A 27,657-nucleotide genomic window follows, 5' to 3' on the forward strand; every position below is an offset into this window, starting at 1 on the left:
CCCTTCATTGAGCCACAGCGACATCTAGGGCTCTGGAGGTTTACGTAGAGCTGAGCACCAAACCAAACCCAGTGCCATCCAGTCGATTCCGACTCACAGCGACCGTATAGGACAGAGTAGAACTGCCCCATAGAGTTTCTAAGGAGCGCCTGGTGCATTCGAACTGCTGACCCTCTGGTTAGCAGCCATAGCACTTAACCACTAGCCACCACGGTTTCCGACCTGAGCACAGGAGCTGGTTTTTAAGAAAGGCCATTACTCCCAACCAACTTAACCCAATGCCTGAAGCTCAAAAAAGGGCTCTGTATCTAGAGTTAATAAGGGTGTTTCTTTCCCAAATCCTGGAAACAAAATGTTACTAGCTTAATTACATGTATGCTTTTGTTTCATAGCTTCCTACTTATTTATAACGAGATTATAATACCTGAAAAAAGGCAGTGGGTGCCTGTGTTATCAGTTTGAAATTTTGAATGGAATGTGTTACAGTGGTACACTACAGATCTGATTTTTTTTCCAAATTTCAGTGATTTTCTATGTATGAGCGATTTATAATTTCAAACATACCATCCTAATAAATATATACTTTGAATGCCATCATGCTGTACATTAATAATGTTTATTCAGACTTATCTAAAAGTATACATAAGAAACAATGATTGTGTAGAGGGAAACAGCAAAAAATTCTTTTCACTGTGTCCTTTTGTTATCTTTTGAGTTTTTTACCACGTATTTTTTTTTTTTATATATATTCAAAACCAAACCCACTGCTGTCAATTCTGACTCATAGCGACCCTATAGGACAGAGTAGAACTGCCCCATCCAAAATATAAGCACAACTTTTAAATTAAAAAAATTTGCCTTTGCCCCGGTGGTGCAGTAGTTAAGAGCTATGGCTGCTGCGAACCAAAAGGTCGGCAGTTCAAATCTGCCAGCAGCTCCTTGGAAACCCTATGGAGCAGTTCTACTCTGTCCTATAGGGTTGCTATGAGTCGGAATCAACTTAATGGCAAGGGGTAACATATTGTCATGGATTTAATTGTGTCCCCCAAAAATATCTGTCAATTTGGTTAGGCCATGATTCCCAGTATTGTGTGGTTGTCCTCCATTTTGTGACTGATATAATTTTGCTATATAAATCTTAATCTCTGCTTGTGGTGAATGAGACAAGATTGGACTAGGATGGGATGTAACACCCTTTCTCAGGTCACATCCTTGATCCAACGTAAAGGAAGTTTCCCTGGGGTATGGCCTGCACCACCGTTTATCTTACAAGAGATAAAAGGAAAGGGAAGCCAGTAGAGATGGTGCGGGGCTGGCAGGGGTGGGGGGTACCTTATACCACCAAGAAAGCAGTGCCGGGGTCCTTTGGACCCTGGGTTCCTGCCCAGAGAAACTCCTAGATCAAGGAAAGATTGATGACAAGGACTTTCCTCCAGAACTGAGAGAGAGAAAAAACCTTCAACTGGAGCTGGCACCCTGAATTTGGACTTCTAGCCTATTGAAGATGTGAAAGAATAAACTTCTGTTTGTTGAAGCCATTCACTTGTGCTATTTCTGTTATAGCAGCACTTGATAACTAAGACACATAGCACATCTGGAAAAAGACACAATAAGCTGGCAATAGTATTTGCTTTTAGAGTGGGGAGTTGCTGTGGGGACAGGGGTAGGAGGGAGATTTTTCACTGTATGCGTTTTTTGTACCATTTGAATTTATAACATGGGAATTATCAAAGTATTCAATAAATACTTTTTTTAAAGTAGCAGGTAATATTCCTGACAGAATGTCTCTTTACTATTTTTAAATGCAGCTAATTTGTGCTTCAAATTGATTCCGTAAGCCTAACAAAGGAAGAAAAGGTTGAAAACAGAAATCATGACTTTATGTAAATAATTTCCTCAGATCTGTTTCTAACAAAATTTCAAACTCCACAGGGAAGAAAAATACTAATATGTAAAATGTAAAATCTGTCTGATTAGCTATAAAGTAGGGAAGAATGTTTTCAAAGCTTTTGAGTTAAGCCAAGATTTTTCATCTTCTTTCTCTGAACATCATTTTAACCTTGGGGTACAGTGTAAAAAAAAGAAAATTGAATTAATTTTATACTCTATATTCCTAAAGAAGTATATATACTTGCTTGCTCTTCAATTATCTAAAGCAGAGATATTCACTTGCCTTTCTACAATGACTAAAGATAAAATATCCTCAAATGATTTGTGTATGATTTTTATTACCTAAGATTGGCATTTACAGTAATCTCAATGTAATTCCTCCCATACCAAGAAGAACCAATCAAATAATTTAAGATTTAGAAAAGACTGTAAGGGTAATCTAATTCAACCCCTCATTTTAAAGATACAGAAACTAAAGCCCAGAAAGTTTAAATTCAAACTCATGCAACCGATATATGGAAAAACCATACATAGAACCCAGATATTCTGCCTCCCCAACCAGTATGCTTTTAAATCTTACTTCTAGTGGGACATAAAAGCCACTGAGATTACCCTTCAAAGTTCTTTCTTGGCTCTGCATTTTGAATATCTTATCTGTGATAGTAGTCAGAAACACTCACTATTTAGTAAAGGAAAACAAGGAACAAATCTTTAAAAATTATTTTAATTAGTGTAGTCTCTTGAGATCAATCACCTATTAGTAAATTTTCAGCTGTAGAAGTGTATTTCTAAATAATGAAACACAATGTTACAACTGCCAAAGGTAAAGAAGTAATTTTATTTTAAAATAAATGCCAAAAAATCAACTCTGCAAAATAATAACTTTATCAATATGAATTAAATAGAAATAAGAGACTGGACATATATACATCAAACTGTACTCACATGAGCATACTTTCAAACAAGTTAATACAAGCGCAAATACATAAATATATACAAATAAATGAAATTAAAAATATACAAATAAAATAACAAGCTACAGACTCATTCCCATTTTCCAAGACCAGAATTTTCATAGATACACTGGCAAATAAAGCAAAATATAAATGTAAATAAACACACTTACCTGTGTGTGTGTGTGTGTACACACATAAATACAAGAAGCCAAAGTGACATGTTGACATATAACTCAGGCACTCATATACACACGCATAAATACGCAGCTCAGTCAGAAATAGCCCAGTCAGAAAGTGATCTATGAAACGCTCATTAAGTCAACCTATGTCATGACTACTTGTGAAAACTAAACAGTTCACAATGAAATTGGGATGATCAAAACCATGCTCACCCTTTAAATAATAAAAACCGACAAAAGAAACCAGACTCTAAAGCCACTCCCCATTTCCAATGAGTTTCTTATAAGTTGAAAACGTGAAGGCAACTTCAGAGACGTAATAGCACAGGGAGGTTGACAACTTCGGTCTAGAATAAAGACTATTTGCTAAATGAAATCACCGAACATGAACACAGAAACATTCTGTAAAGTGACCTAAACTCTCTTTACTTTGAAGGCTCTACTAGAGACTTGCTGCTGCTCTAATTCATGACTTGGAGAGGCAAAACTAAAAAAGTTGTTGCTGGGTTCAGGTGCTGTGGGAGAACCCACAAAAAATGGTCTGAATTGAAAATCTCCATCTCCTCCACCCCGATTTCGAACTGGTGTATTGTCCAAAGGAAACCTGGAGTTGTTCCCTGGGGGGAAAAAAAATAACGGAAGAACTTAAGCATCTATTTCCTTACTGATCTTTAGGAACAAAAAAACAAAAGCCATTCGATGAACATTTTTAACAGAACTTGACTCCTATGAGAGTTATGGGTAAAATAAAGACCTAATGTTTGAAGAAGACGACTATGGTTGCCCCAATCTTTACCCCCAACCATAGCATATACTGTACCTTCTTCTGTGATGCAAGTTCCAGTGATAGCCATGACCTCATCACCAAAAGTAATGACACACTGAGATATGTTTTTATTAGAGCTAGAGTTTACAATATCATAATTTTATCTATTTGTTAACTAATCAATTTCAGAGTAAGGGTCTTTTATATATACATACACACACGCATACATATATACAATGTATTTTATATATACATATATATATAAAAGCTTTTCTTCCAGGTTCCTTAAAAATAATTTTTTAAAAGGTTGTAATAAAGGAAAATGAAGAACACCAAGGCCACACAACAACTAAGAGCCCAAGAGATAGAAAGGGCCACATGAACCAGAGACCTACATCATCCTGAGACCAGAAGAACTAGTTGGTGCCCGGCCACAATCGATGACTGCCCTGACAGGGAGCACAGCAGAGGACCCCTGAGGGAGCAGGAGATCAGTGGGATGCAGACCCCAAATTCTCATAAAAAGACCAAACTTAATGGTCTGACTGAGACTAGAGGAATCCCGGTGGCCATGGTCCCCAGACCTTCTGTTGGCACAGGACAGGAACCATCCCCGAAGACAACTCATCAGACATGAAAGGGACTGGTCAGCGGGTGGGAGAGAGACGCTGATGAAGAGTGAGCTAATTATATCAGGTGGACACTTGAGATTGTGTTGGCAACTCTTGTCTGGAGGGGGGATGGGAGGATAAAGAGAGAGGGAAGCCGGCAAAATTGTCACGAAAGGAGAGACTGAAAGGGCTGACTCAAGAGGGGAAGAGCAAGTGGGAGAAGGGAGTAAGATGTATGTAAACTTATATGTGACAGACTGATTGGATTTGTAAACATTCACTTGAAGCTTAATAAAAGTTAATAAAAAAAAAAGGTTGTAATAATCACTCTACAAAAGATATAACAACTATGAAAAATGGGCATATAGTCACAGCTCAAGATCAGTTCACAGGCTTAAGAAAAATCAGACAATAGATCAGATTAGATAAGCATGTAATTACTTCCACTGAACACATTCTTTGCTTCTACAAGTTTGAAGGGGAACGAGTAACCAAAGCACATTCTTTGCTTCTACAAGTTTGAAGGGGAACGAGTAACCAAAGGAGATGGCTGACTATATCTGCTTCAAGCTAACATTGGTAACAAGAGATAAAAAGGGAGGTATGCACAAAAAAAGGAACAAAAAATAACTAGTAAATATGAAAGAAACCAAAATAAATATGGGCAGTGACAAGAAGGAATGAGACCATCTACAATGTTCATTGACAATAACACTTTGATTAACTAAATTACAATATATGATTAACTGAGAGTTAAGCAAAAAAAAACTTTGTGTGTGTTCCTTCTTACATCTGATATTCCTTATCTCATCACCTCACCCCTTCACTTCACCCCTTTTCTAGGACCCTATTCCATCAAGATCACTTTTCTCCCCTCCTCATCTCTTTGCCCACTAAATCCTTCTCCTTGACCTATAATAAATTTCAATTAAATGAGTATTTAGGAAATTCTAGCACAAGAAACTTCTCTTATTTTTGTGTGCCAAAAATCAATTTATATTAATAGCATAGCAAAAATATACTGGATTCTGTCGTATCAAGAGTAGCATAAAGGAGAGAAATCAGGAAGAGATAGAAGAGTCATTGTGTCTGCCCAGGCAACTAACAAGCAGAAAAGAACCAGTACCATCCTAGATCCCAGAAGGCAGAAATCCTATCTGGATACGCTTTATATTTTCATTGACTAAGATTGTGCCTAGCAGCCTGTCACATGAAACATGTTTGAATATCTGATAGGTGAATGAATGAATGAATGAAGAACAAACCAACCTTACAACCAGCAATAACATTAGAACTATGTAGTCAGTATTGCTGTACAGAAAAAAACTGAAACATGACCTTCCAGGGTAAAACAGTGTGGGCTCTGTGACCTTGACCAAATTGCTGAGCCGTTCTGTGCCTTGTTTTCTCATCTTTAAAATAGGGTAATAATAATAAAACTTACCTCATAGCATTTTGAACATTACATAAATACATGTAAAATATTCATAACAATTCAAATCCATTGCCATCGAGTTGATTCCGACTCATAGTGATCCCATAGGACAGAGCAGAACTGTCCCATAGGGTTTCCAAGGAGCAGCTGGTGAATTCCAACTGCCAACCTTTGGGTTAGCACAATGCTTGCCACCTAGTAAACAATCAATAAATGTCAGCTAATAGTACTATTATCACTGCGATAGCTTTTAATTTAAAGTAGTAATTTACAAACTTTCATCTTACAGAGATTAACTCTCTGCTCAAATTAAAGATTTAACTTAAATGCAAGCAAATACAACAGGTAAAAGCAGTGATGCACAGGTTAAGACATGGATGAAAAACCCAGAGCCTTCCACCATCCTAGGCCCTTGGAAGCTCCATGACTGCCTGAAACTCTGCAGAGCTCAATGTAAAAATCGCCGATTTAAAGAACAGATATTGGACATCACATGTCCTTTCTTACCTAATGGAAAGCCAAAAATACCAGACTGTGCAATCATGGATGGTTCCAGGGTACCTTCTTGGTTAGCAATAGTGATGTTTCGTAGCCTAAGGCTATCATAGAGGCCCTGGAGTTTTTGATACTGGCGATTGCGCTCCATAAGTTTCTCAGAGATGTCACTGAACTTTTTCTTGTATTCTTCTAGCACTTTCTTCATGGAAGTTACCTCCCCTTTCATAGAGGTCAATTCTACATCCTTGCTCTGTATTTGCTGAGTATAGATCTTCTCCATCTGTTTCAGATGACTCTCAGCCTTGCTGAAATTGTACTCTTGATAGAGACGTTCCTGATGTACCTATTCCAAGACAGAAATGTTACTTTAACATTTAGAACCAGGTTAAGAAGCACTGAGAATGTACAGTAAGATGATTATTATAGAAAATAATAGTATGTCAATAAAAACATACCAAAATTTCTGGAGGAGTACTCTTGAACCACTATCATTATACCACCAAAAAAGAAGTGATTTTACTTGTCTTACTTTAACAAGTGACACGTATTCCAAAGGTTTTCAAGAAATATAATTCAGTTTTCCAAGAAATCATAGTATACAGCATAGACTCTAAGGTAGCACCCAATTATCCCTGCCTCCTGGTACTTGCCCTCTTGTGTAAACCTCTCCCTTTTAGTGAGGGCAAGACCTGTGACTAGAACGCAGCAAAGGTGATGGGATATCACTTCATGGTTGTGTTACATAAGACTGTAAGATCTGTCTTACAAGAACACTATCCCTTGCTGGCTTTGAGAAAGCAGTAGCCACATGGGAAAGGCACACATGGCAAGTAACTGAGGGCAGTCTCTGATTAACATAAATAAGAAACTAAGGCCCTCAGTCTGACAGTTCACTGGGAGGTAAATGCTGCCAACCACTACGTGAGTTTGGAATTGGATTCCTCCCCAGTGGCACATAAGATAAGACCCTAGCCCCAACCAACACCTTGATTGCAGCCTTATGGGACCTTGACCTAAGCAGAGGACCCAGTTAAGCTATGCCTGGACACTTAACCAACAGAAGCTATGAAATAATAAATGTACACTATTTTAAGATATTAAATTTCTTGTTAATGGTACTAACTTTGTTACACAGCAATAAACCAAGCCAAATCCACTGCCATCGAGTCAACTCCAACCCGTAGCGACCCCATGTGTTACAAAGCAGAACCGCTCCACAGGGTTTTCTTGGCTGTAATCTTAATGCAAGATTGCCAGGAGGACTGCCAACTATGAAAACAGAAATAAATTTGGCTTATCTTTGGGTTTACTGTCCTCTAAATATTCTGACAGAAATGAAACCCAAGCACTCTTTTTTACTTTTTTCACCATTTTTAATTTGTCCATTCTATACAGTTTGATGCAACTCTACCAAGTCTGGGCTATCTGATCCTCCTGGCTGTTAATCTAAACGTTGGTGGTTCAAACCCACCCATCGGCACCTCAGAAGAAAAGCCTGGTGATCTGCTTCCATAAAGATTACAGCCAAGAAAACCCTATGGAGCAGTTCTACTCTGTAATACACACAGTCACCATGAGTCAGAATCAACAAGTTTGGTTTGGTCTGGTCTGGTCTGGTTTGGGTATATACTCCCACAGCACGCTGTTCTTCCCTTATGTTTGAAAACATTTAAAATGTATTATAAATGCCTGGGTTTTTTTTCTTTTTTTTTTAATCTTCATCCCCAACTAACCTGTTGCCTCCTTGAGGCTCATATGCCTTTGTCATTATTGTGCACCCAATACCTAAGAAGGTTCATGAAATATAATATAAATGTTTACTGGTACTCAAAAATAAATGTTAATTGACTATATGAGGAAAAAAATGAGTAAAGAAAGAAAACTTTATTTCTAGCTACATTTACAACTCATTCACTAATTTCTACCATACCTGAAAAGAAGAAAACAACAGCACAAGTATGTCTTCAATCAATCCTATCCCAAATAGGAATCTACTTTAAGGTACAGCTTCTACTTATTCAGTCAATAAAGATTTATTTAAACTTAAGAAGGAACCCTGGTGGTACAATGGTTAAGTGCTCAGCTGCTAACCTAAAGGTCAGGGGTTCAAAATCACCAGCCACTCCAAAGGAGAAAACGCCTGGATCTGCTCCTGTAAAGACTGCAGCTAGGAAACTCTATGGGGCAGTTCTACTCTGCCCTATAAGGCTGCTATGAGTCAGAATCAACTAGACAGTACACAGCAAAAAAGACCAGTACCTATGGTGGTCGCTAAGGACTCAATGATGTGTAAGAATCAAAAACTGACCTTGAACAACCTTCCTAACTTAAGACGAACAAGTATGCAGATAATTGCAATACAATATAAATAAGTGTAAGATATAAGAGCATATAAGAGGGGAACCTTACATAGAAAAATATAATAAAAATGTTATTTGATTGATGGTAAATACAACCAACAAAATACATTATAATAAATGCATATGCAAGTTATAACAATACGCTCGAGGACATGATTAAAGTTCTCCACAGGAAGATCTTTCTAAGAAGGCACCAAACACAGAAATCATAAAGAAGAAGATTGATATATCTGAATACATAAACATTTTAAACTTCTGTATGTCAAAAAATCAATGAAGACTAATAAAAGGTAAGTGAGAAATGAAGAAAATCTCTTGCAACATTTGAATTATTTATATAGAGAGACAAAATTCCTACAAATTAGTAGGAAAATAAACACAGCAACTGAAACAGACAATTCATAAAAGAAGAAATATATAAAAATAAATAAAACACGTTCATCTTACAAGTTATCAAAGATGACAAATTTAAAGAACAATGAGATTCTATTTTACCTGTATCTAATTGGTGAGCAGAAGGTGTACAGAACCAAGCGCTCTCATATGCTTTTTTTTTTTATTATTAACTTTTATTGAGCTTCAAGTGAACGTTTACAAATCAAGTCAGTCTGTCACATATAAGTTTATATACATCTTACTCCTTACTCCCACTTGCTCTCCCCCTAATGAGTCAGCCCTTCCAGTCTCTTCTTTCGTGACAATTTTGCCAGCTTTCCACTCTCTCTATCCTCCCATCCCCCCTCCAGACAGGAGATGCCAACACAGTCTCAAGTGTCCACCTGATATAATTAGCTCACTCTTCTTCAGCATCTCTCTCCTACTCACTGTCCAGTCCCTTTCATGTCTGATGAGTTGTCTTCGGGAATGGTTCCTGTTTTGTGCCAACAGCAGGTTTGGGGACCATGCCCGCCGGGATTCCTCTAGTCACAGTCAGACCATTAAGTATGGTCTTTTTATGAGAATTTGGGGTCTGCATCCCACTGATCTCCTGTTCCCTCAGGGGTTCTCTATTGTGCTCCCTGTCAGGGCAGTCATTGGTTGTGGCCGGGCACCATCTAGTTCTTCTGGTCTCAGGATGATGTAGGTCTCTGGTTCATGTGGCCCTTTCTACCTCTTGGGCTCTTAGTTGTCGTGTGACTTTGGTGTTCTTCATTCTCCTTTGCTCCAGGTGGGTTCAGACCAATTGATGCATCTTAGATGGCCACTTGTTAGCACTTAAGACCCCAGACACCACATTTCAAAGTGGGATGCAGAATGTTTTCATAACAGAAGTATTTTGCCAATTGCCTTAGAAGTCCCCTTAGAGTCTCATATGCTTTTTGAGGGAACACTAATTGATAAAGCCTTATTGAAGGACAATTGGAAAACATACTGTAATTTATGAAAACTTTAAAATGTTTTTATCCACTTTTAGGAATTTAATCTTAACAAATAATTAAGGATGTCAATTTGACTATAAGAACATTCTTCACAACTTTTTTTATAGCTTGGAAACAAATCATGATACAATGCAACCATAAAAATGATGATTACAGAATATTTAGCCTAAATTTTTAATACAATATTCATAATAGATATATTAACTTTAACTGGCCATAAAAACAATGTGTGGTATTATCCTATTTTTGCACATAAATATATATATATGCAGAGAAAAAGTCAAGTAATACACAAAAATATTAACACGGTTATCTCTAAGTGATGGAATTATGGTTGGTTTTTAAATTTTTCTTCCTTTTCGATTTTCAACAACATACAACTTTGTAAAAAAGAAAACAATTTATTAAAAAGAAAGTTTTTCTGAAAGGGCTGACTCAATAGGGGGAGAGCAAGTGGGAGAAGGGAGTATGATGTATGTAAACCTACATGTGACAGACTGATTGGAATGGTAAATGTTCACTTGAAGCTTAATAAAAATTAATTAAAAAAAAAAAGAAAGTTTTTCATACATTCATAAAACAACAGTGAAGGAAAACACTGAAAGCGCCCACATATGCCTCAAGTCATACTCTCCAGAGATACCTAAGCACTAACCTGATATGTCCAGAAGGCCAGCGCTCGGGAGCTAATGTCCAATACAATCTCTGGTCGCAGTCCTGCCAACACCATGGCCTTATATTCCTCTGATGGACTGAGTTCTGTGCGGACAATATCTAGCTTTCCAGAAAGGGTACTGTTGCAGGCAGGGCAGATAGCTGGTGAACGACTAAACTCTCCACTGCCATGCTGATCACAGAAGATGTGAGAGCAGGCAGTGACCCACGCATAACCAGAGAGTTTAAGGCGACACTTCCGATAATTACAAAGCAGCATGTCTTCACACAAAGACATAATGGAAGAATAAGGTCTCCAGACGCTGAAAAGAATTCTAATAGGGATAAATAAGAAGGCTGAATAGGACAAATTGCAATGAAAATAAAGAAGCAAGTCCATAAATTTTTTAAATGAAATATGCAATGTAGTTATTACATTTTATTATGTATTTGTATTTTATTATAATCATATTGATTTCAGTCACTCAAAGATATTAGCTGTGTTCCTTTATTGTGCAAACCATTGCAAAGACCATGAAAAAAAATTTTTTAAACAAATACAGGTGGTTTCTAATCTAATTTACTAAGATTGAAAATGTGTGCACAGAAATAAACTTTAGGAACTTGTTGGTACAAACAAGTAAAAACTAAATCAGTGATTTTTGCCCTTCCTCAGTACCTAAACAAAAATCCAAATTTATTATCCATTCATGGTTTGCTAGATTGTTTTAGTACATCTCACACTTGACAGATATAAAAGTCTAGGCACTGATTTCAGCCATTCGTTAGTGTCAAGTATTTTAAGCTACATTTTTAGGTTTTCCATATTTGCTATGATTTCTCAGATTCTTCACGTGTTGCCTTGTTAAAAAAAAAAGAGTAGCAGCCTGCTAGAAGTAGATGAAAACTAATCTGCTTCATCCAAGTAATTGGCCATTATGAAGCCTGAAAGCCTTCAGAAAAGCAGGTGATGTTCTTATCATCACAATTCACCTGTTAATATGAACACTAGTCAATGCTATGCTTCTAATGAAAGCGTTTGTAAAAATAAATAAATACTATTTTTTAAGTTACTTTTCAGTATAGTGGCCACTCCCATTAGAATTATACTAACCCTAACAGGGCAGCAATATTCTGGACCTACCAAAACAAGTCATATACTTCATACTCCGTATAAAATCGTGACAAACCAATTATACACCAAATGTTCTCATTTATCAACTGACAAATTCTGTCAGTTGCCTCAGATATAGGGGTCAACAAGGACACCCTGACACCTTTATCCCGTGTCCTCTCTGGGTGAGTCTTCATTGGTATGTGGCACCTGGCAGCGGGAGTTATCAGGCTTACTTTACCTCCGGAAGGGTAACAGGCAAAGGGGACACAGAAGAGCTGGGGACAGTCTTGAAATTGAGTCCTTTCTCTGGCAGAGCAAGATGTACAGCTAATTCCAAGATTTCCACAAAGTGAAGAAAGGAGTCAATTTAGTGGGCTGCCCAAGATATCCAGAGGCAAGTTTTTAGACCAACAAAAACTTCACTCTGGGATTCTTAGCCTGCCTTACCGCGCTAAAAAGAATAAAGAATAATGATAGTGATTACAGTAATAATAATAATACAAATAAAAATACTTACCCTGAGGCGCCAAGAAAAAGCGCGGGAAAACACCGTTGCCACCGCAACTTCACGACGAGCGAGACTGCCCAGCTCGCGCGCGGACACCGCGCGAGAGCGCATGCGCGGAGTGGCTCCACGACTCGGGCCGCTCAGGATCCTGGGACCTACCGGGCGGTGGCGCCAGAGCTGAAGCTGCGCTGAGAGGGCGGCTCTTCCTGACCACGCTCGTTGTAGGCTCTCCAAGGCGGCGAATCCGGCTGCTCCTAGTACGATCGGCCACTTCAGAGCCCCGCAGATACAGTCACAGAGTGCCGTTAACCGCCCTCTATTGGCACAAGTGTAACACCGTCGCTATCGTTGGTCTTAAACATTTGAAATAAAAGCCTCTTGAGGCGAGACCAGGGAAGAGCTGAGAGAAGGTAGCAGGCCGGATTGTGCCCCAGGTGCAGGGTACAGGCAGGCGTTTGACCTGGGAAATTTTTGGAATTCCCAACACAGGATTTGAGTTTTTTTTTTTTTTTCCAGGAGAAATTCCTAGAAAGGATGTGATTCCTGTAATTGGACAGCTATCACTTCCATCGTGAAACAGATTCTACCGTTTCCTTTTTAATGCATCTTGGAACAGAAATCTTTGCAGCTTTTATAGATTCTCTAAATGCAAGTTAAGGAGCCCTGGTGAGCAATTATTAAGCGCTCAGCTGCTAATGGGAAGATAAGTGGTTCAAACCTACCAGAGGCTCCAAGACCTGGCGATCCGTTTCCCTAAAGATTACAGCCAAGGACCCTTATGAGGCAGTTGTACTCTGTCATACAGTGTCCCTGAGACTCAACTACAAACAACAAGTACATTTTACAAAATATAACTTTCCTTGACTGAGTGCATTATGAACATTCATTACAGCCCAGTAGGGTCAGGTGTCACATCGTTTTTAAGGTTATATGCCTGTTCACACTCCTTGAACGGCTGTGCTGTTTAAATGTACCTGTTTTACCCTAATGCTGTTACCTGTCATATCTTGTGCTTTCCTATAGCAGCCACGCTATTTTCTACATAATCTGCATGGGCCTATTAAAATTTAGATTAAAAATTAGAGGAGGGCTTGAGGGATCCTCACGGGTCCATCAGTTTCCAATTTTCATTCCATTTTGGCTAAAGACCTTCAGAAATAACCCACGTATTTCCCAACACATTTTACCAAGTTAAAATAAAAAAAGGAGGGGGGGAGCTACAAAGTCTTAATGTCTGTCCAGTAGCCTAGAACACTGTGAACTGACCCAACCTGCTTCGTAGTGGCATGTGTCCCATTCTCTCATGGCACAAACTCTTCACTGGATCTGTTCTAGGGGGGTCCCTGGAGACAAAAACCACTGAAATCAAACATGGGACTCAGGGACCTCAGAATCGACTAGACGACAATGGGTAGTGGGTCTCATCCACCAAAGAGCTTTTAAAAAGTATTTTTATTGTTAAATATCAGGCATGACAGAAATGTATAATGACCATCGCTCAGCTTTAATAAACCCAACCCTTTCTCACATTTGTGTATTTTTTAAGGAAATAACACATTATGGGGCAGTTCTACTGTGTCCTACAGGGTCGCTATGAGTTGGAATCGACTCGACGGCACTGAAGCCTCCTGTGTATGCCTGAATCCTATTTTCCTCCTCCTTTTCTGGATGTTAAAAACAAGCTACATTTTGTTAACCATTTCTCATATATGCTTTTAATCATTTTTGATGTACACTGCTTTTGAGGTTTATTCAAGTTACTACACACACATCCCATTAATTCATTTTAACAGCCATGTACCACATATATTATCATTTATTTATCCACTCTTTTATGAATATCTAATAGGCATCTATTTGGCTCAAGGTTTTCGCTATTAAAAACACTGCAATAAACCCTTTGTACATGGCTCAAGTAAACATGCAAGAATTTCTACAGAATACCAAGAGGCAAAACTGATGGGTTAGCATGTAAGTACATTCAAATGAATTAAATGTTGTAAAACCATTCCCCAAAGCAGTAATATAAATTGACACTGCCACCAGCAAAGTGCATGAGAGGCCACTGCTACAGACTCAGCAACACGTGGACGTGTCAGGTTTTTTGCTTTGTTTGAATTTCTGCCCATCAGAAATGATATCTCAATGTTGTTGAAGTTCAATTCCCTGATTGCTAGAGTTTAAGCATCTTTGCATGTGAATGACTATTCACAGATCCTTATCTGTGAATTGCCTATTCATATCCTTTGCTCATTTCCTTGATTTATATGGAGTCCTTTGTCAGTTACATCGCATATGAATACAAGCTTGAAATTCTAGTGTACACAAATCTATCAACCTTTATTATGTCTACTCCAAAGTCATATTCTATGTTTTAACGTTTTGTTTTGCATATGTAGATCTTTAAGCCATTCTTCCTAATGTAAGGATTCTGGGTAATAACAGAAGTTGTAAGGGGAAAAGTGGCTACAACATTCAAGAAAGCAAAAATTCCAACAACCTCCGTGTTTCATGAACATGGTAGTCCAGTCTCATTTCCAGGTTATATTTAACATGCAAGGAGTTTAAAATACACATGAAAATACTGGAAATAGTGTACTTCATGTATTTTTAGAATGAAATTTAACAGTCACTACTGCCTATACAACAAGGAGCCCTGTTGGTACAATGGTTAAGCACTCAGCTGCTAACCAAAAGTTCAGTGGCTCAAACCCACAGCTACTCTGTGGGAGTAAAGACCTGGAGATCGGCTCCCATAAAGATTACAGCCTAGGAAAACCTATGGGGCAGTTCTACTCTGCCCTATACAGTTGCTATGAATCAAAATCGACTCAATGGCACACAACAAGATTACCTGTATGAAGCAAAATCTACCCCAAAGGCAAAACTACTCAGAACAGAAGTACAGACGTGAGAAAGTTTTCATGAGGACATTATTTACAAAAGCAGCCCAGAAATATGAATGAAAAAAAGCACTGGGTTTAAAGCAGTTGTGCTATAGTACTTAAACACATAAGTAACTTCATCCCTGTTTAACAGCTTGTTTTTATAGCTGAAAAATGAGAATTTCAACAGAAAAGTCACCACCCCAAAGACCTATCATATTTCTTGTCATTTATGAAATAGTTTAACTCAGTTGTTTGCTGTTTTTACACAAACTGTTAACTACTCATGAATTGTGTATTAGCCATGAAGTAATTTCAAGGGCATTTCATTTCTTAACTCTGACAGAACAATCTGTGCTTACACATTACTTACATCATTTAAGTACAGATTTCTTTCCCCTTTCAAAAATGGTATTTTACCATAAAGTTTGATTTAAAGCTAATATACTCTTATGTAGATACTGTAAGTACCTATCAGCTATGTTGTTGTAAGGTGCCGTCGACTCAGTTCCAATTCATGGTGACCCTACGTACAACACAACCAAACACTGCCTAGTCCTGCACCATCCTCATGATCAGCTGAGGTATATCAGCTATATTAGGAGTATTTATGTTCCACATTTCTCTAAGTTTCGTACAGTAATTTTCCCTCCTGTTATCTCTGAATCTTAGACTTTTAGCATCATCTATTCTAAAAACTCATTTAATTCAAGTACTTGTTTAAAAAAAAAAAAAATCTTATTCTAAAGAATAGGTTTTATATTCTGGTTCACAAAGGTATTATAGTTTCGTATCATTTTTGTAATTCTGGTATAAGCAGGAGCGAGTTTTAAATCTAATTCTGGAAACACAATAAAGTATACCAGAATTCCAGTATTTTGATATGTATTTTGTACTCCCTGTGTGTTAATATACCTCTATGGATGTAAATACAACATATAGGGCAGAAAATTCCCTAAAGTATAATTTAGCCAAACAACTGAGAATATCCCAACATTAAACAGGAAGCAGAAATAACCATGCCAGAACAGTATATGCAATTCAAATCAAGATGTCTACTTAAGGCTATAAATAAAATGTTCATAATAAAATATTTCCTGTTAAATACCAGTAAACTTTTACGTCTCTATTCCTCACATACATAAGGTTGTTTTTGGCAGTCATTCTTCATTGCCTCTTAGAAAGATTAAGCATCATAATCAGATATTAAAAGTTTTAAGTAGACATGCGGGAACCCAGATAAGTGTGTGTGTGTGTATGTGTGTGTGTATACAACATTGACGTTTAAGCCCCTCTTATTCCATCTAAATGTCTTACTGAAACATCATTAAGATAGCTGCCATTTTCCAGGGATTAAAAAAAAAAAATTAATGAACGATTCCAATTCAATTCAGTTCAATTATTATTTTAATATCTCTTCTGGCCAGGCATTATTAGGGATAAGAAAGGTATCCTGCTCATGGAGCTTGTAATCTAGCAGAAAATCTAAGAATAATATTAGAAAAAAATAATTAACTCTTTTCTTTGCCTTCTCTTACATGTCTTCAAGTTGACTGATTCTACAGGATGGTTTCGGGTGAGAAAGGTCAGCTTCCATCTTTAATATGAAGAATCATCTACCTTCACCCTACAAAGAGAAAGCTGTTTTTAAAACTGCCCAGAAATGTGTGTGAACAACCACATGGGGGATAGAGGACTGAGTTAAACCATTTAAACATGAATGACTTCAGAGTATAACGTCTCAGTAACTACCAGAATCAGTTTACTACAGCCCTTTCATCGTAGCCTTAGGAAAGCTATTCAAATACTATCACCAAAGGGTTCTATTAGCTATATTCCTGTGTTTAAAAATTAAATTTTTTTTTAATCACAAGTACATTCACTTAATCAGGAATCACTGCCTGCTTTGTAATTGTTTGACTCCGCAAAAATCAGAAGGCACTAACGGACAGCCAACCCATCCCATGGTGCCCTGAGTGAAGACAAGCCAGGTTTGATATATGATGGACTAAAATCTCACTGCCTAAGCCTCCAAGCAGTGAGAGGAACAGCCATCAAAGTATATTTCCAACCACATTATTTTAAGAAACACTTAGTTAAAAAAAAAAGACATTAATAAACTGTTATCAAGATAAGAATCATTACATCTAAGTTTTTAAAGAGATCAATTAAGAACTAGAGGATTAACTGATCCAGCTACACAAAATGAGGAATGAAATGACAAAAAAAAATTCAGCGACAAAGCCAAGATTAAGCATCTAAAGAAATTTTTATTGGAACAATTACAGTATATACACTAGGCCTTACGATACTTACCCTAATTCTAGGACAAAATTAGGCTTTGAATGTTAAGGGTGAAGGTAATGAGAGGTAGGCCAACGGCAGAAGACACACATAAGCAACATTGTTAGCTGCCATCAAGTCAGCCCCTGACTCCTAGCTACCCCATTCACAAAGGAACAAACTGCATCATCCCCACAATCGGTTATGATCAGACTGTTGTGAGTCATAGGGTTTTCACCAGCTGATTTTCAGAAGTAGATCACTAGGCCCTTCTTACTAGTCCATTTTAGTCTGGAAGCTCCACTGAAACCTATTCAGCTTCATAGCAACTCACAAGCCTCCAATGGCAGACGGCTGGTGGCTGCACGAGATGCACCAGCTGGGAATCAAACCCAGGTCTATCACATGGAGATCAAGAAATCTACAACTGAACTGCCAATGCCCCCCACTGCCCCACATGAGCAACAAAAACAAAGAATTTTTGACAAGCTTTTACGTAAACATCAAAAATTGGGAGGTAGCACAAAGTCTATGATATATAATCATCCTGAATCAGGCGCTTTTATTATAACCTTTTAAGAAATAAAGAAACTTGCCAAGGTTACGTGGTTTGTTAAGTGATAGAGCATGGGTTTGAACCCAGTCTGACTCCAGAACCCATGCCTAACTATGCTGTGCTACGTCACTACATCTTTAATTGACTTTTAAAAAATAAAATTATACAGCACCTTTGCAGCTAGCCATGAAACCACAAAGCTGAATTTTCAAAGATTTAAAGACATATATGTCTTGTGCCAGAGCTCCTCAATTTCAGCATAAGTCTTACCATAAAAGAGAAAAAGCCGTCATCTGCATAACCAGCACATACAAGCATTGCAGACTGGAAGATACAAGAGATTCAGATCTACTTTCAGTCTCTTGAAATTTCGTTTCTGCAAAAGAGAGTCAAAAGCTAAAAAAAAAGATATCAAATGCTGATGTTACCTTGAATTATTTTTATTACCTGTGGGGGTGCCATTTTGATTTATAATTGCCAAATTCTTTAGGGCACCCCCACATATACCCACATTTCTTGCTACAAATGCAGGCACAGGTTAAGAAAACAAGGCTGCCCTGTCCAGGTTCCTTAAAAAAAAAAAACCTTTTTTTTTTTTAATTACACATGTAAGCCCAATTCCAGAGACAAAAGCTTGTAGTATTTGAGTACATGTTTTCAGGTGATTTCTCAGGCAAATACATGTATATAAAAATGTTTAGGCAGAAAAATGACTATACAAATTGTTCTATAACCTGTTTTAATGTATCATGAATATCCCTCCTTCCATTTCAAGAAACATAAACCTATGTCCTTTTAAACACCTGTATGGTGTTGCATTACATGGCCTTAACAAAATTGGTTTAACCAACTCTGGGATTCTCTAAATCCTATGTATGTATAGGCTGACAAAATAGTGATAAGATAAAAACTGCCTAGCTAGAATTGTATCAGTCATCAGTACATTTTCTGTTGTGTCTGAATTTTTGGATTAAGGATTCCTGACCCTAGTTCTAGTAACCTCAGAGATATTACAAAGGAAAGATAAAACAGGATAAGGTGCTAGTTATGGTATCAAATTAATAATTATAAAGATTTAGGAATTACCTGGGATCTCTGGCTAGAACCCAGTAAGAATTCCAAGAAGCAGAATTCAATTCCAGGTGTTTGCCCCTAGCTTTAGTCTGCTCAGAGCATGTGTTTAATCAGGGTGATCAGCTGAAACACGGACTTAACATGCATTTCATCATGGCAAACTGTAAATGTTTGGTGAAGGGCAAACCACCACCAGCTCCTAATACCTAGGACACCAGGAAAGCCCTCTTAAGGTTGGGATTAAGGCATCTCAACCACCAAATTTCAGCCACTAATAACACTGAGCCCCAACTCTTGCTAAAACCAAAAAACTCGTTGCCATGGAGTCGCTTCCAGCTCATTGCGACCCTGTTGGACAGATTCGAGCTGCTGACCTTTTTGGTTAGCAGCCAATCTCTTAACTGCTAAGCAAGCGGGGCTCCATCTCTTGCTGGGTGATTCAAAATTCAAATGAAGTCAAAAGTAAGAGTTTTTTTTTTTTTTTTTCTTACACTTACCTCTGGTATCATATGAATCCAGCTTCTATCTAGGAATCACACTGAATTACACCATCTATCAACTACCTAATATCATCTCTGGAAAATAAAAAATAAACACATAAAGGTTACGATTGTGTGAACTGCATAGACACCAGCATGCTCCACAGCAAGTCATAGCCATGTAGCCTCAAGAAAAATCAGAGAAACTGCTCATTTTTATTTGAATCTCCGTTGAGTAATATAAACTACTGATCCATGGAGAATGCCATCAAATGCCCAAGTTCAATATCAAATTAGGCCCGGACCTCTGCACTGACTCAGCTTGGCATAAATCAAAGTTTTGGTAAAATTGCACAGCATATCTAACCAGCCTCTCATGGGAGAACAGGTATGCAAAGGAACCAAGAACTCGTAAGATTCAGATAAATGAGAAGATAATCCAAAATAGTCAGTTTTTTTTCAAAGCATGTTTCAATATCATTGAGCCAATGCTAATCGTACTTAATCTTTACTCTTGGGAGGCCTTTTTCACAGTAAACTAAGGAAAACCTTCCCTGGACATAAGAAAATTTAGATAGCATGATCTAGAGCCCAAGTCAGCCACAAGATGGCAATGTAAGAAAGCTTTAATTTTCTCTTCCAGCTTTTGAGTACAATCTGAAATTTCAGGTGAAACACTGGACATGCCACTAATCACCACAGGCAACCTTCAGAGTATTTCCTGAAAAGGGATTCTTTACCTAATTACCAGCTAGGAATCTTTTATCACAGTTAATAAAAAATTTAGAACGCTTCATTTAAAAACAGAATTTGAGAAAGAATTATCACAATACTTTCCTAATGTCCCTTTTCGTGTGGCAATGTGGAAATTTAAAAATTCCTAACCTTCAGATACAACCTAGCCAGAAAGATGAGGCTCATGAAAATGAATGGCCATAGTAAGCTGCAACATGGTAAATGGTAGTGAGAATAAGTCAGGTTAATAATCATTGGTCAAACGGTTTCAGGGGACATCTAAGTCAATTGGCATAATAAAATCTCTTAAGAAAACATCCTGCACCCCACTTTGAAGAGTGGCGCCTGGGGTCTTAAACGCTAGCAAACAGCCATCTAAGATGCATTAATTGGTCTCAACCCACCTAGATCAAAGAAGAATGAATACCAAAGACACAAGGCGATTACAACGAGCCTAAGAGACAGAAAGGGCCACATGAACCAGTGACTACATCAGCTTGAGACCAGAAGAACTAGATGGTGCCCGGCTACAACCGATGACTTCCCTGACAGCGAACACAACAGAGAACCCCTGAAAGAGCAGGAGAGCAGTGGGATGCAGACCCCCAATTCTCAGAAGACCAGGCTTAATGGTCTGACTGAGACTAGAAGAACCCCAGTGGTCATGGCCCCCAGACCTTCTGTTGGCCCAGGACAGGAACCATTCCCAAAGCCAACTCTTCAGACATGGATTGGACTGGACAATGGGCTGGAGAGGGATGCTGGTGAGGAGTGAGCTTCTTGGATCAGGTGGACACTTGGAGACTATGTTGGCATCTCCTGCCTGGAGGGGATATGAGAGGGCGGAGGGAGTTAGAAGCTGGCGAAATGGACACGAACAGAGAGAGTAAAGGGAGAGAGCGGGCTGTCGCATTAGGGGGAAAGCAATTGGGAGTATGTAGCAAGGTGTATATGGGTTTTTGTGTGAAAGGCTGACTTCATTTGTAAACTTACACTTAAAGCACAATAAAAATTATTTAAATGAAAAGAATCATTGGTCAAGAAAGTAGACATGGAGCTGGGTCTTAAAGTTGCACTGTTCAGTAGGTAACCACTCACTACACGCAGCCATTTAAATTAATTAAAATTCACTGCCTCCATTACTTTAGTCACATTTTGATTATTCAACAGCCACGTGTACCTAATGACTACCATGTTGGACAGCACAAATACTAGAACACTCCTGTCACTGCAGAAAGTCCTACTGTCTAGACAGCACTGCCTTAAAGGATGGGTATGACTGAAATAAACTGACAGAAAGGAGGCCGCAGCTATCATTCTTAAAGACTTCTGTTAAGCACTATAGAAGTTGCTTCATTCAAACTTCATGACAACCCCATATTTATATTATACTCTGATATGCATTTGAAAAGTGAGGCTCAGAGAATTTCCTAAGGTCGCTTATCTAGTAAGGGATAGAACTAAGATTTAAATCAGTTCTATCAAAATTCCATACTCTTTTTCATTTCACCATGCCACTTCCTACATGAGGGAACAGGGCTATAGAACATGGTTTGCATTACGATGTAATGACAATGACTTCTTGTCCTATAATTCAGTAATGCTTTAGTTACGTACAATGTTTTCAGGTCAGCAGTATGCCAAATTAACTAAGGGAGCACACACTCAAAGCGAGACATTAAGACAGAGGTTTTTATAGTTTAACAACGTCTACTTCAAAACTGCAGGATCCAAGTACTTGCTACAGGACAATAATTATAGGCTGATAGGCACAACTTCTCGTTTGTCTCATCTCACACACAGAAAACCGAGAATTCATCGGTCCTGGTCTTTGTGTCCACAGCAGATAGCACAATGCCTAACACATAAATCCCAATGTTAAATATAAGACATGATGCTCTATACAGGATTCTAGTTACGTTTCTACAAATGTCATTCTACCACGCGAAGGCCATTCCACATTTCCAGAGTATTTGGGGAGCTGAACTATTATTTTGTAAATACTCCATAAACATACCCACTCAGGTTATTGACTGTGGGCAGTAAGTGCTTCAAATAATGGGGCTCACAGCCAAAAGATACATTTTATATATGTAACGGTTCATGAAGGCCTGATACAGACTACAGATTTATAATGCTGAATTAGATAATGCTTTCCATTTTAAGATTGTGTTACCATTCAATTTTACTCAGTTCCACCTCAATTCACTTAGTCTTTGTGACACATACAGGTGTCTTTTCTATCTGAAAAGAGCCTCTAATCTTTTTATATAGAAAAGACATATATACATGTCACAAAGAACCATTTAAGGCATCGTATCTTAAGAGTTTAGTACTTGCCTTAGTAGTCCCATCAGCCTTTAACCCTTCCTAATAAGAATGTCCAGAAATCCTGGGGGTGTAATGATTAGGTGCTACGGCTGCTAACCAAAGGGTTGGCAATTCAAATCCACCAGGTACTCTTTGCAAACTCTATGGGGCAGTTCTACTCTGTCCTATAGGGTCACTGAGTCGGAATCAACTTGACGCCGACAAGTTTCGTTTTTTAGTTTAATGAGAATGTCCAAGTCCACTTGATTTTTAGGGGGGTCTACAGATGTTTTAGGAACCCTGGTGGCATAACAGTTAAGTGCTACAGCTGCTAACCAAGAGGTGAGCAGTTGGAATCCACCAGGTGCTCCTTAGAAACCCAATGGGGCAGTTCTACTCTGTCCTATAGTGTTGCTACGAGTCAAAATGGTCTTGACGGCAATGGGTATGTGCACAGCAAATGTTATTGAGGTTTTCACAGTGCCACTTCTGTTCTGGCATACAGGCTGCTAAAGAATCACGCCTTCTCTCCTCAGTGGATTCCATCTTCAACCTGAAGCAAAAGGAAAACAACACAAAACTGGTTACTTGGCTTGGGTCTCCTTTAGAGAGCTCTATAAGGCACTATTTTCAGAAAAATCCAAGTTTTGCTTCCCACTCACTGTCAGCTATTTTAGTTAAGAATTCTGATCATTTTAATCTTTAAAGAAAAGAGGGAATCCATTCAGAATACAGATGATATAGAAGTGGTCAGGTCTGAAACACAGGACAGTTATAGACAGATAATCCACAACCCACCACCTCACCCAGTCTGAGTCCTTTTGCTGGATAAAAATACAGTTGCCAAGGGGTTGAGTCAAGACAGCAAGAAGAAATAACTTCCAATCAGGATCTAAGAAGCAGTATAAATCTTCTCTACTGTATTAGCTTTCTATCTTACCCATTTCATAATACCCTGCCAATCTTATATTGCACAAAGCACTTTCCAGACATTGCCTCATTCTGCAAGTACTGTGAATCTTCATTTAACAGATGGGCAAACAAGACTAAATGGCAGGCAACTTAGCTTAGTGGTTAAGATAATGGATTTGAAACCTGACAGAAATGGACTTGAATCCCAGCTCCTCCCTTTTTCACTAAGTGACCCCAGTTGCCCTTCTCTAAAATGAGGACAAATACCACCTACCTCTTGGGATCCTTTGAGGATAAAATGAGGTAATAAATGTGAAATACTTTTTACAGTAGCTGGCATGTACTTAAACATCTAACATGTTGTTTCTATTTTTAAACTTCTGAGCTCAATCTGCTAGGGAGTAGGTAAGGAGATATTCTGCCTACAAATTTTACACTTTTCACAATAACCCTGAAGCCAGGAAAGTCACTCATATTCATAACAGCCTTTCCAACTCCAAGCTACTGTGTCTTTTTAAGAAAAAATGTTTGCTTCCCACTTCCCCTCATTCCTTATTTAACAATGTAGAAAGACTCCACTGTACATATTCTATATAAAGTTACTTAATAAAACCATACTTCCATCGGGAATAATAGAATTTCTCTCCCAGGAGCCATTATTCAATGAATACAACGAATGTGACCCAGCTGGAGCTGGACTCATAAGGACACATCATAAGGGCCCTGAGGTATAAAAGCAATTGCTAGGACAATCTTAGAAAACGTTTTTTAGGGAACCTTTCACAAAAACTTAGAGCACAAAAGATTCATATATTTTCCACTCTTACCTTTTTCTATTAGCATTTAGTAAAAAGCAAGATTTGTTGGGCCAAAGAAGACCCTCCTGACTGTCATTCCTGAAATTTGTACCAATGATTATTAAGACGGACAATTCAAAATGTAGAGTCATGGTGATTTAGCAGTTTTTAGCCGTTGTGAAAGGGTGAAGCTTTTAATGATTTCATCCATGTGTAATGTTAATATATACTGATGAGTCTGTAATATTCCTTGGACTTGGACAGACATGGCTCTGGCAGCATACTTGTCCGTGTCCCACTTCTGCCTCTTTCAACATAGTCCAAATACAACCTTTCTTTTTGCTTTACCCTAACTCAGTGGTGATTTTACCCTAGGACACATGTGTGTTCCTCACAAGATAAAACTAACCCCTACTTTAAATGAGGCAGGCAGAGACACATTCATATAAAAGCCATTAGCAGGGTTTTGTCTTTGGCAGAAAATCCTATACTGCCCAATCAAGACATTTAAGGTATTGTTTGGTTTCTTACCATTTTACGTACACAAAATATATATAAATAACAGGAAATGCTGCCTAATTAAATTCAGAGTCCTTATAAATAGAAAACTAATATTTATGAAAGCATAACTGAATGCCACAGTTACCAACTGATTCAGGTATAAGGTTGGTTATTCATTATAGCATTTGGGGAGAAAAGAGCAAGATCAGTAAGCTTCCTAAATGTTTATCAATAAAGGTTAAATAAATTGTGGTACAGCCATACATTAAAATACTACGTAGCCATTACAAAGAATGCAGAAGCTCTTTATTTACTCCTGGAACTTTTAAGTGAAAGCAGTAAGGCACATGGCAGAATACGGGTAGAAGAGGGAGGAGTGAGTATACTTAAATTATCTACATAAAATGTCTCTGGAAGGATACACCAGACACTGTTAACACTGTTCAGCAGGGGGGAAACTGGGTGGCTCAGGGGTAGGAGACTTCGATCCCTTTTGAATTTTGAACCATGTGAATGTCTAACCTATGCAAAAAATAAATTAAACAATAAACCTTGAGGATTATGCTTATGGAAGACCCAAAAATGGCTATTTCTACATTCCACCAGCTCGGTCATAATTTGTCTTTCTCACTTTCTGCCTGTAAGGATAACCAATACATACACTATATTCCAACTAATATATATCAAAGAGAAAAATGGGAATGGGATAAATTACCCTCAAGGTCACTAGGCAAATGTTTTTATGAGGAAAAAAAAATCCAAAATGAATTGACTGCTTCCATCTAGAAGGTGCTATCATTTAATATATGCCTACCAGTGACCGGCCTTTATATATTTCACTTGATCTTCCAACCTGAGCCTCAGAACGGATAGCTGTCTCGCCCAAGGTCACCGGAGCAAGCTGGGGCGCTGGAATTTGAATTTAGGCTTGCACTAAGCTAAGGCCCCTGTATATCTTTTTCAGTGTATCTTTCCGCCCTCACCACATTGGTGACATTCAAATTAGGAACTCCTCTTAACGCTCACTAAAATCATTCGACTTCGGTTGTTTGCTGCCCTGTCTCAGCAAGAAAGCCAGACCGCTCTGAGCAAAGACCAGGGCAAAGACAACGTCTGCTGCAGAGCCCACTAATCCAATAAGGACCTGCGCTCGGCAGGCAACAGAGAATTACTGAACATGTGCAGGGCTGAACTCCTCCCAAGATCTACTCTTTCACCCAGGGAGATATAAATCAAAACAGCAATACCTTTCCCTCCAAGCAAAAGAATCCGGGCGTTTTCCAGGAACGCACGCACTCTGTACTTGAAGCTGAGTCTATTGTTTCTAGGTCACCAGGTCTAGGGGGAAGGAACGCAGACCCAGCGCTGCAGAAACCCACGTGCAAACAAGCCAGGCGGAGCGTTTCACGTCCTTGCCCCAGCCCCCGCACAGCTGAAATAGTCGCCCTGCGCCTCACATACTCCAATGCTGGCTTAAAATAAAGACCTGTCACGAGGGCGTATGGCTGACATGGAAGAGAAATTCAAAACGGACAGAGAAGTAAAGCGCACACTCACCAGCGCATCAAAACGGAGAAAGAGAGACAGGAGAGAGACAGGAAATGGCCTTGGGAAGTAGCTTGAGACCCTGATTGGCTAATGAGTTAAAGGCGGGTTCCCTCCTCCTTCACCTTAAAATCAAAAATCAAACCCATTGCTATTGCGTGGATTCCGACTCAGTGACGCTATAGGACAGAGTAGAACTGCCCCATAGGGTTACCTTGAAACGTATTAAAATAACGCAACCCCCTCCTTCACCTACTTGTCTTTTCAAGGATTAGTCATGTTTCTTGCACAGGTTTTACACTGAACTTTTTAAATCTAATTTCTTTTTGGGTCAATGTACTTAACAGCATAAGCAAACACTGGCTAATTCAAGTTATTTACGTATGTTCCTGTTTAGACAGGCCTACGGCACTGGGTCTGGACTGCATTTTATTCCAAACAAATTTCATCCCTTTAGGATAGCTTCCTGTCCTTTGTGACCTCAGCACTGGTAATTTAATGGAAGGTAACGGGATCTATTATAAACAGTCTAGATCTGCTCAAGTTAGAATTCGCCTTCAGGGCACTATTCCAGCTAACTGGCTTAGTGGATAAAAGCTGGGTGGTTAAAGCATTGAAATAAAATTTAGCTAATTTTAAATCCGAGCCCTGCTATTGTTGTTAGGTGCTGTCCAGTGGGTTCTGACTTAAAGCAACCCTATAGGACGGAGTAGAACTGGCCCACAGGGTTTCCAAGAAGCAGCTTGTGGATTCCAACTGCCAACCTTTTGGTTAGCAACCGAGCTCTTAACCACTGCACCACCAAGGATCCATAGTGGCCCTGTGAACAACAGAATGAAACATTGCCCGATCCTGCACCATCTTTACAATGGTTGCCATGTTTGAGCTCATTGTTGCAGTCACTATGTCAATCCATCTCATTGAGGGTCCTCCTCTTTTACTATGACCCTCTACTTTACTAGGCACGATGTCCTTCTCCAGGGATGGGTCCCTCCTGATAACATGTCCAAAATAAGCAAGACAAAGTCATTTACTTGCACAGATCTAAATCTCAGCTTCCTCAACTATAAAAAGAAAAAAATCATGACATCTATCTCCTAAGAAAACCAAACCAAAACCAAACTTGTTGCTGTCAAGTCCATTCCAACTCATAGTGACTCTACAGGACAGAGTAGAACCGAGAACTGTCCCATGTGGTTTCCAAGGAGCACCTGGTGGATTGGAACT

At 38.7% G+C, this 27,657-nt stretch overlaps 1 protein-coding gene, 1 long non-coding RNA gene and 2 other non-coding genes across 5 annotated transcripts; all 4 read right to left on the reverse strand.

The window, feature by feature from the left end:
- Positions 1 to 2,817: 2,817 nt before the first annotated feature.
- CCNB1IP1 (cyclin B1 interacting protein 1) lies at positions 2,818 to 12,390 on the reverse strand. Its single transcript, XM_049899158.1, has 4 exons — positions 12,363 to 12,390; positions 10,730 to 11,063; positions 6,345 to 6,678; positions 2,818 to 3,642 (listed from the first exon to the last, which is right to left on the reverse strand). The coding sequence occupies exons 2-4, from the start codon at positions 11,024 to 11,026 to the stop codon at positions 3,440 to 3,442; spliced, it is 834 nt and encodes a 277-aa protein (XP_049755115.1). The 5' UTR covers positions 11,027 to 11,063; positions 12,363 to 12,390; the 3' UTR covers positions 2,818 to 3,439.
- A 3,964-nt stretch (positions 12,391 to 16,354) lies between these two features.
- LOC126084570 (uncharacterized) lies at positions 16,355 to 26,475 on the reverse strand. Of its 2 annotated transcripts, none has more exons than XR_007519037.1 (5): positions 26,443 to 26,475; positions 21,043 to 23,228; positions 19,649 to 19,726; positions 18,348 to 18,453; positions 16,355 to 16,865 (listed from the first exon to the last, which is right to left on the reverse strand). It is a non-coding gene; the product is annotated as an uncharacterized LOC126084570 (long non-coding RNA). The 2 variants fall into 2 exon arrangements; XR_007519036.1 differs by lacking the exon at positions 26,443 to 26,475 and adding an exon at positions 26,133 to 26,432.
- Positions 17,149 to 17,295, reverse strand: LOC126084868 (small nucleolar RNA SNORA79). The gene has a single exon (XR_007519102.1). It is a non-coding gene; the product is annotated as a small nucleolar RNA SNORA79 (small nucleolar RNA).
- LOC126084875 (small nucleolar RNA SNORD126) lies at positions 19,238 to 19,314 on the reverse strand. The gene has a single exon (XR_007519109.1). It is a non-coding gene; the product is annotated as a small nucleolar RNA SNORD126 (small nucleolar RNA).
- Positions 26,476 to 27,657: the final 1,182 nt, after the last annotated feature.

Source organism: Elephas maximus, chromosome 10 (genome assembly GCF_024166365.1).
Source record: "Elephas maximus indicus isolate mEleMax1 chromosome 10, mEleMax1 primary haplotype, whole genome shotgun sequence".
Classification (NCBI taxonomy): Eukaryota; Metazoa; Chordata; class Mammalia; order Proboscidea; family Elephantidae; genus Elephas; species Elephas maximus.